This window comes from Nematolebias whitei, chromosome 13 (genome assembly GCF_014905685.2).
Source record: "Nematolebias whitei isolate Nwh7 chromosome 13, NemWhi1, whole genome shotgun sequence".
NCBI classification, from domain to species: Eukaryota; Metazoa; Chordata; class Actinopteri; order Cyprinodontiformes; family Rivulidae; genus Nematolebias; species Nematolebias whitei.
In genome coordinates, this window is record NC_056510.1 from 21,584,453 (window position 1) to 21,593,345 (window position 8,893).

Genomic DNA, 8,893 nt, shown 5'->3' on the forward strand with positions numbered 1-8,893 from the left:
TGTATTTAAATGATGCAAAGTTTGACTTGTTTTTCAATAAAAACATTTTCTCAACATATTCTTGACTCTGTGCTATCCAAGTTTATTGTACATTAAAACTTATCCCTGTGCAGTTTAATTACATTACTGGCGGTACAATTCATGTACCGCCAGCTTCGTATGATCTATGTTCAGGCAAATATCCTTGTGCATAGGTTTGGATTCTGTTCTGATGAAGTGAAATTGAACCTGTTCAGATCGTATTGTACACCATTGTATACTGCCCATTTGTGGTGCAATTTTAAAAAAGCCAGTCTTCATAGATTGAAGGTCGCTTATAATGATGCTCTAAGACTATTGTTACATAAGCCTAGATGGACCAGTGCTAGTGAGCTGTTTGTATCCACCCGTGTCAACACTTTAATGGCTGTTTTAAGACAACTTATGTATAAATTTATTTGTCGTCTGAATGAGTCTAACAATAGAATTATTTTGCTGTTGACCAATGTCAAATATAGTGCAGTGAAATATTCTTCTGCACTTTGGAGACACTGGTATGACTGTCTCCTGCATGGTTAGGAACCTTTTTATCTGTATATTTTTAAATTTTTATTTTATTTTATTTTATTTTGTTTTTCTGTATTTATCTGTGATGTTGGTTGGACTTTGAGTCTGTAATAAAGTAATATATATATATATAATTACTTCTGTATCAAATGCCCTCGAGTTTACCTTTTACTTTATTTATTGTGCACACAAAATAGGATTGGTGATCAAAGGTTCTGTAGTATCGGAGTCAAAGGGTGCGCTGATTACATGCAGCACCTTTGTGGGGGTGGTGTGCTTGATTCACTATCACGCGCACTTCTACCTTTTGTTGTGCAACATAATGGGGTGTGACTTCTTTCAGCAAGAGTATTAAAACATTAAGCATAAATATTTTGGGTGATTTTGCAAGCTTGCTCCAATAAGCCCGTCGTGAAAGTTTAAACTGGTGGCCATTTTGTTTCCAAACAAGACTCCATTTAGTTGCTTTACTGTTGAGCCTTCAAGTCAAGACTTGACTTCTACATGTGTTTTGCAGTTGCTGGGTAGGTTTTTACAATGCATCTGGCAGCAATCTGTTGTGGCACGCAATGTTTCCACAAAAATACAACAACTTGTATTTTTATGAATAGTTTATTTGAAAGAATAAAAGACGAGAATAAAAAAACGAGCAAATGAGGAAACGATTATAAAAGAGGTAATGACTGAAACAATCATTTGCATATAGGTATAGATATATACAATATATGTACACACATACAGTAACTTTTCCATCAAACTAAAGCAGATGTTTATATTTACAAAGTGTTAAAGAATCTGTCAGATACAGTGTACAAAGTATCAAAAATATTACAACATTCAAGGGAAATCAGCAGAAACTACTACTGCTTAAGCTTAAAGCTGAGTAAATGCCAAGTTGTTGCATAGTTTTCTATGAATGCAGTACCGTGTTTACAAAGGAGATCAGTGGTTGTCTTCACTTCTGAAAGTCTTTTTAACCCGTGGGACCAGGAAGATGCTGCCATTGGTCGACTGCTGGAGGGAGTAGTCTAGAGGGGAGTACGAGTTTCCCTTCTCATCCCTCAACCTGCTGAAGACTTCCTGGTACAAGCTGTTGAGCTGCTGCTTCATTTCCTTCAGGTCGGTCATCTTCTTGTTCTTCTCCCTCAGCAGGCGCTCCTTTTCCTCCTTCAGCGAGTCCAGTTCGCCCTCCAGACCCACAATGTTCTCCATCTTGCGTTTGCGGCAGTTCTGAGCAGCCACCTTGTTCTTGCCACGGCGGCGAATGTCGCGAACCAGGGCCAGCTGGGCCTCGTTCAGTTGGTGCTTCGACATCAACTCGTTGAAGTCGTCAACCGGCAGATTGATGATTGTGTTGACGGTGAATGGGATCTTGAGGGACTTGGCCCTCTGCTCGTCTCTGGAGAGACGTATGTCGGAGCGTTTTTTGGGTTTATCTTTGGTGAAAGGAGCACTGCTGTGACCGCTCTTCTCTGCCGGGTCCACCTTATGTTGTTTGGGTTTCTTTTCTTCTCGTGACTCCCCAGCTGGCGAGGACACTGGCGTTTCAAGATTATCAAGTTGGTAATTTAATGGAAATATCTCAGAGTAGTCCGATTCTACACTCCCAGGGCTGTGGTCCATGTCTTCCATCTCTGAATCATTGTATCCAGCGGACTCCCCTCCGTACGCAGATTTACTAGGCGAGCTGCTAATTGGGCTTCCTTGGGTGGAGATTCCAGAATCTGTGTCTGGATGTTCTGTCAGATTCTGTTTGCTTCTGTCAAATGGATCTCCAGGTGAAAGACTGTAAAGATCCATGGTGGTATAGGAGGGCTTGTTTGAAACATCAGACATACTTTCAGTGATGTCTGGGCTGTGTTGACCGCTGCGCTCTTCCAGCTTGGTGTCGAGATAAAAGATGTCTGCGCTGAAGCTTGAACTTAGCTGGGACTCAGGGTTCACCTCGCTGAAGTTATCAGATGGAGCCATACTGGGAACAGAGCCATCGAATGTATTCATAAACTCAGCGGGGATATTTGTTTTGACATCTGAGACATTGGTCATGAGGTTAAAAATAGGAGTTTGCATTTGCAGATAGTTGGAGTAGCTTGGATTCTGAACGTCAGGGTTGTTTGGAAGAGGATACGTTGTGGTCTCCATCGAGTCTTTCATAGGCAGGTTGAGGCATTGCTGGGAAGAAAGGCATAAAACATGAGAATAAGTACAAAAAAGATAGAAATAACGCTTTGGATTACATAGGACATTTAGACAAAATAATTTTTACCATCAATTCTGAAATAAATGTATTTTCTGAATACAGTTTTTGACGAGAGAAACATTATTACTCAGAGTTTCTTTTGTTGTCTTTCGCACAACATGTGGCACATGTGGTGGAATGAAACTGTGTACACAGAGTCCCAGTTACTTCCAACAATAAAATGTACAAGAAAAACAGTAATAAGATCTAAGATATGAACTAAGAAATATAATGACTAAAAATACACTAACCACTAGAACATGAATCTGTGCGAGCAGATTACTAAACTGTATGTATATCTACAGTAAATACTATTTTGGTTAGTGACACATGAACAAGTTGTTCAACTTTACAAACATATCTATGGAAAGAAAGAAAAAACTGGCAAAGCCAGTTCTTACACAAGTGTCTGCCTCGGATTTACAAGACTAGATAAACACCTTTGTGTTCAATACTTTCTATAATTTTGAAGTTAAGTCACCATTTTATCCCAGATACTATTTTAAGATATTCTCTGGTATGACAAACTTGCCATTAGTTTGTCAAAAGACTGCTATTTAGGGTTAGGAATGGAGCTCACTTTTAAGTAAAGGCATCAAATGTCGGCTCGCTCCACCCGTTCGCGAATGCTGGAGTTCAGGTAAGGTAAAGGAAACAGATGACAGCTTGCTCCACCCATCACAAAATGGAAATAAGAGGTGCAGCTACTGAAAAAAAAAATGGCTGTGCGCAAATGTTCACCTTTTCTCCAGTTAGTGCAGGTTTGCCACTCCCTCTTGAACAAAATGTCTCCCTGAAGTCAACGCTAATCATATAGACAGCAACACAATGCAAGCACCCTGACCTACAGGGCTTAATCTGTTTCAACAATGAAATCTAATCAGGGCAGAATGAGCTGTGCACATGTGACTCATTTAAACCCCTACTCTCAAACTGCACTTAAAAACGTATTTGTCCTGTAAAGCCAGGGTTCTGCTGTTCATACATTCTTTGGGTTTCTGTTATGCAACGCAGGCCAATAAATCAGTGAGGTGTTAAGAGATCAAATACTATACCTGCAGGTCAGGGAGGGACAAAAGCTCCATCCAGGCCTGCTCCACGTCTGGAGTCATCCTCTGTGGAGGTGCCAGCTGACCTGAGAGGAGGCTGGCTAGTGACAGAGCTGTCTGCTCAGGGGACATCATAATGTTGCTGTTGGTAGGCACCGAAACAGCAGGTGTTTCCACGCAAACCGACGCATTCTGTGAGATTTAACATGTGTAAGAACTCCCATCCTCTTATACGCTGTTAATTTGTGGAAATATCAGATATTCTTACCTCGGTTCCCACTACAGGAAATATCTCTGCCAAAAGCTGCAAATATTCATCAAACGGCATGTCATCACCAGTCTCCTCTGGGAAGCTGACATTCTGCAACAGAAGTTAAAGAGCTTGACGTTATGTATATAATTCAGCATCATTTGTGGCACATGTACTTTTAAAAACAGCTGATGAGTTATCTAGTGTTCAGAGTTCTGTAGAGCAGGTTCACACTACGCTGATTCAATCCAACAGAGCCACCTGTGTGTGTCTATGCTAGATGATGTGTGGTTACCTAGCTACAACACAGCCAAATGAAGTGGGAGTGGCCCACCACCAACATGAATAATGATGCTCATTGCTTGTACCTGAGTAACCTCCAAGGCTATGCCAGCTGACTGCAGAGGGGCGCTGGGCGGCGGACAAGGTATGTACTCCCCAGTCTCCTCATCGAGCTGTAGCTGTGCCAGCAGGGCCTTCTCCTGCTCCCGCAGCAGATGCAGCTTCTTCTCCTCCTCCAGCTCGCGCTGCCTCTGCAGCTCGTACTCTTTCTGACGGTGGTTGTAGTCGAATACCTCCCGCCTGGCGCCAAGATCGATGTCCTGCTTCCACAGGATGTCTATCAGGTCCATGTCCTGGAAAGACAACAGCAGATCCCCTTAAGAGAAATGCGAGCCGCCGTGTGGTCCTGCAGTGATAAATACAGTCCGTACCAGAACAACAGTGGGCGTCTCCGCTCTAATACGAGGCCACAGCACCTGCCACACCCTGTCCTGATTCTACTCGCTGACAACGACGTGGCGCTCATGTCAAGTGGGAGAAGTATAATAAATAATGAATGCACTTCTCTGTTTCCAGTCGCCACCGAACACCAGCGGACCTGATCTGATACTCTTACCCATCTCATTACACTGAAGTGTGAAGTCTTTTGTCCCTTTAAAAGTCAAGTGTGTTCATACTGTTCAGTTTTATAAGACCCTTTAAAACCCGTTTATAAAATTCAAAATGTTTTGTTTTTCAACAAAAAAAAAAGTTAAATATCTAAACAATTATAAATATGTACATAATTCAAGGTAAGAAAACAAGATAGACCAATTAATCAGCTAGATGACTTTTATTGGCTGTTTTTCATTAAAAAAAATCGGCAGTCAGCCATGCTTCTTCATGCCTCATCAATTACTGAGTAGGGAAATCCAGCTTACTGTGGTCCACATCTTTTTTTATTATTAAAATGCCTATAAGTTACTTTTAGTTGTACAAGTTTTTAAGGATTGGTGTATATAAGTTTAAGCAATTATTGTTATATGTAAATGAAAATTACATATTGACCAAAATCTGTGTAAATCAACCATTTGTTGCCCTGATTTCTAAAGATCAAAGTCATCGTTATAGAAAAACTTGATCGATCTCTCAATTAGAAACCAAATAAAATTTGTCAATAGCAGTGACACTAACCTTGCCCCACAATTATTATATACACCAAGTGCTGCTTTCATTGCAGATTTGGGCCAATGCAGCAGCAACTGGGGACATTTCCTGTAGATTTCCCCACACACAGGCTTTACTTTAAAACAACACACTAAAAGATCAATTATCCAACATTTTTTTCTTGGGTTTTTTACAGAAGGAAACTTTTTCAAAGAGCCTATTGATGTTGCATAAAACCAAAGAGCGGCCTGAGAAATACCAGCCGAACATGTGACTTATTTTGTTCCTCAGATTGGAGAAATAAACCACTTTTGGTATGGACCTCAAACTATTGAGTCATGTGCACAAAACAGACCAGGAGGAAGCCAAACGGGAACTGAAGAGAAACAAGCAGAACAAAGCACAACAAAGAGGACGTTAAGTGTTTTAAAATCTTGTGATGGTAATTTCCCATTTGATTAATATGGGGTACAACGTAAAGTTTTATTAATAACAGTAAACAAGCAAGCGTCTATTCTTATTTTTGGACACTTAACAGTAAGCTAGGTGATGCAAAATAACCCACTAACTCTCTTTGCCTCTGTGTTGCATCAGAGCCACGACCACGAAAAGATTACACATTACCAAGGCTGCCTACTATAAATCATGCCCTCTAGCAGAAAGGTGAGCATGACCCAGAAATTATGGCATCTATCAGAATGAGGAAGTCCCCTAAAAGGTGCATGTGGGATACCAGAACACACTTGTGGTGAAGGATGTTTTTCAAACCCAAAATAAAAACTTTTGTCTGTTAGTCACAGCTTTTAAGCTCTTTAAGGCAAGTCTCAAAAAAACAAGTTAGAAAAGGTATGTTGCTCACACAGTGGAAACAATTTCCTCCACTTCAAAAGATCTTAACATTTTACTTCATGGTATCCTAAAAGAACAACAATTAGAAAAGCATGAATGTGTTTTTTCAGGTTGACACAAATGTCAGAATTGGCACCAGAACAAGGAAACTTGGGTTTCCCAGATTATGCAGCCACACCAAACAACCATGCCTTCAGTTACAAATAAACTGATTGTGATCATCACAAGTTTTAGATATGAATGTCATTTGTGTGAGCATCTTATTCAAAAAGGAGGCCTCTGAAGCTAAATGGATGGAGCTCTCTGTGGTTTATTTTGTACATCCACTCATACCCATAAAAATCTAACTCTTAGCCAAACAACCAGTTCAACCATATCTAAAATAAAACTCCACTTCTGCTGCTGTTTAACCAGATCAAAACAAAAACGGCAACAATAAAAAGCTGCATTACGAATGTTATTTGGGATGTTTAGGAAAAAACGTAGCCATCAGATAAGAGATCACGTGCATGGGGGGGGAGGAAAGCTGAGAGGGAGGGGGTAAGGCAGAGAGTTGTGAGAAAATAATCGAGTCCAGGTTTTTTATTACCTAACATCAGAGGCTGAAAGCAACCCTGTCACTTTATTTGGACAAACAGCTAAAAACGTCCACATTAAGTTAGCATGTCACTGTGTTTATATTAGAAAGATTCGTTTTTATTTCCTGTGTGTGGAGGAAAAACGTCACAAGTGGATGACTTGCAGAATATTACACAAGTTACATGATTCCCTTTTAAAGTAAAAGGTAAATAAATAGAAGTTTGACATAAAAATGACTTGTATGGAATAGTTATAAAAATAAACATGACAAATCTATCTAATGTCTATTTATATGAGTGTGTTTTTTTTTTTTAATAAGCTAGCAGTCTAGGTTCAAGCGAGCAAGAATTATCTAAACGTAAACATTTGTTTACCTGTTGACTGGAATGCATCACCTCAATTTCCATCGTAATGGATAGCCGTGCTGCCGTAAACCAACGCCTTATAGGTGTTAATTGAGTATGTTTATCCTCAAATGTCAGGTGATAAAAAATGGCGAGTTATCTAAAAAAAGCCAAGTCCTGTCCGTGGGGGCAGCCACAGCTGAGTTTCAGGAAATATTGCTCCTTCGGAAGCTCGTGAGCATTGCTGAACCCGTAGCCCCGCCCACCGAGCGACGGCGCCGGGATCGTCCCACTCACCGCGGCCTATGAGGCTTGAGAAATGGGCTGGAGACGACACCTCTGTGCGCATGCGCGTGTACAGCCAACCGGAACTGACCAGTAATCACAGTTTGACACACTGGCAACATTATTACACAACATATTTAAGAGCTTTTTTAACGCTGTTGTAGTCCTTAAACAGCTAATCCATTACATAAAATTTGATTTATTTCTACCAAGATAACTTCTACCAAGATAACCCCTTGTTCACCATAGCCTCGTGAAACATGCCGGTATACAAAACATTACCTTGTGTCATGTAAATATTTTTTAATGTACAGCGTCCCCTGCTGGTGAATTATTTGTTTTGGGAGCAGGACGTCATGGCGCCCTAATGTCTCCTGGAGGTCATGCACTGGCATCGGAAGAACTTCACAAAATATGAATTCTGTAAAAGAAACACTCACCAAAAACAACAAACAATCTGTGTCTGTTACGTTTTTAAACAATTTTAGTTCGTTATAACTGTTTCCTTATTATTAGACATCATGCCCTGTAATATTGCATCATATAAAACAGAACAATCCCACACACAAGATGGCCAGAAAATCGAAATTTAAAGACATTTTTGTGACAGTTTATTAACAGCTCGCATGCATCTTTACTTTTCATATTGTAAGGTTTGCAAGACATATCCACAGTCAGTATCATAACAATTAGTATATTGACATGTTCACATAACCATATATCATTATATCACATTTCAGTGCTTGAATCTGAAAGTTCAGCTGTAAAAAGATGTACTGATATGCTCTTGTGCCTAATTTTTTAAAACTAATAAAAAAGGATGCAAGAGCCACCTGCATCATGAAGGGCCCCACTCACCCAGCACACACACTTTTTGTCCCGCTCCCCTCAGGAATGAGGTTAAGGAGCATTAAGTACAGAACCACTAGACTGAGGAACAGCTTCTACCCTTAGGCTGTTAGACTCATGAATATCTAACCAGAATAATCACTGTGAAAAATCACACCATGTTGCAACTGATCTGTTTCATGTTGCTGTGTTCATGCATGCTCATCTGCTCAAATAGACTCATGTTCGTGCTGCTGTTCGACGTAATGTTTTTATGCTACTAGTGCTTAGTGTATTATTTAGTTGATTTTTTTTCCTTAGTTCAAATCTTAGACCTTATTAATGTTTTTCTGTTACATTTTATTGTTGAATGTAAAGGGGACCCTGTGTACAGTACATACTTAGTCCTGTTCCACCAAATGTAACACGTGAGATACGAATGACAAATAAATCTCTCTGAATCTGAATGTATACCATGCCATACATATACATATAT

The 8,893-nt window shown here is 40.0% G+C and overlaps 2 protein-coding genes across 2 annotated transcripts in view; one reads left to right on the forward strand and one right to left on the reverse strand.

The window, feature by feature from the left end:
- osbpl6 (oxysterol binding protein-like 6) overlaps nucleotides 1-8,893 on the forward strand; it is a 792,463-nt gene that overhangs the window by 629,201 nt on the left and 154,369 nt on the right. The gene's annotated exons all lie outside the window — the stretch shown is intronic.
- nfe2l2a (nuclear factor, erythroid 2-like 2a) lies at nucleotides 1,215-7,495 on the reverse strand. The gene is made up of 5 exons (XM_037686963.1): nucleotides 7,315-7,495; nucleotides 4,453-4,719; nucleotides 4,103-4,195; nucleotides 3,841-4,026; nucleotides 1,215-2,718 (listed from the first exon to the last, which is right to left on the reverse strand). The coding sequence occupies exons 1-5, from the start codon at nucleotides 7,345-7,347 to the stop codon at nucleotides 1,489-1,491; spliced, it is 1,809 nt and encodes a 602-aa protein (XP_037542891.1). The 5' UTR covers nucleotides 7,348-7,495; the 3' UTR covers nucleotides 1,215-1,488.

Bases quoted from the DNA above. Each gene is read 5' to 3' on its own strand.
- nfe2l2a (XM_037686963.1), bottom strand. From the start codon at position 7,347: ATGGAAATTGAGGTGATGCATTCCAGTCAACAG. The intron at 4,720-7,314 runs GTAAACAAATGT...TTGTCTTTCCAG, and splicing joins TGATGCATTCCAGTCAACAG to GACATGGACCTGATAGACAT. The intron at 4,027-4,102 runs GTAAGAATATCT...TAAATCTCACAG, and splicing joins TTCCTGTAGTGGGAACCGAG to AATGCGTCGGTTTGCGTGGA.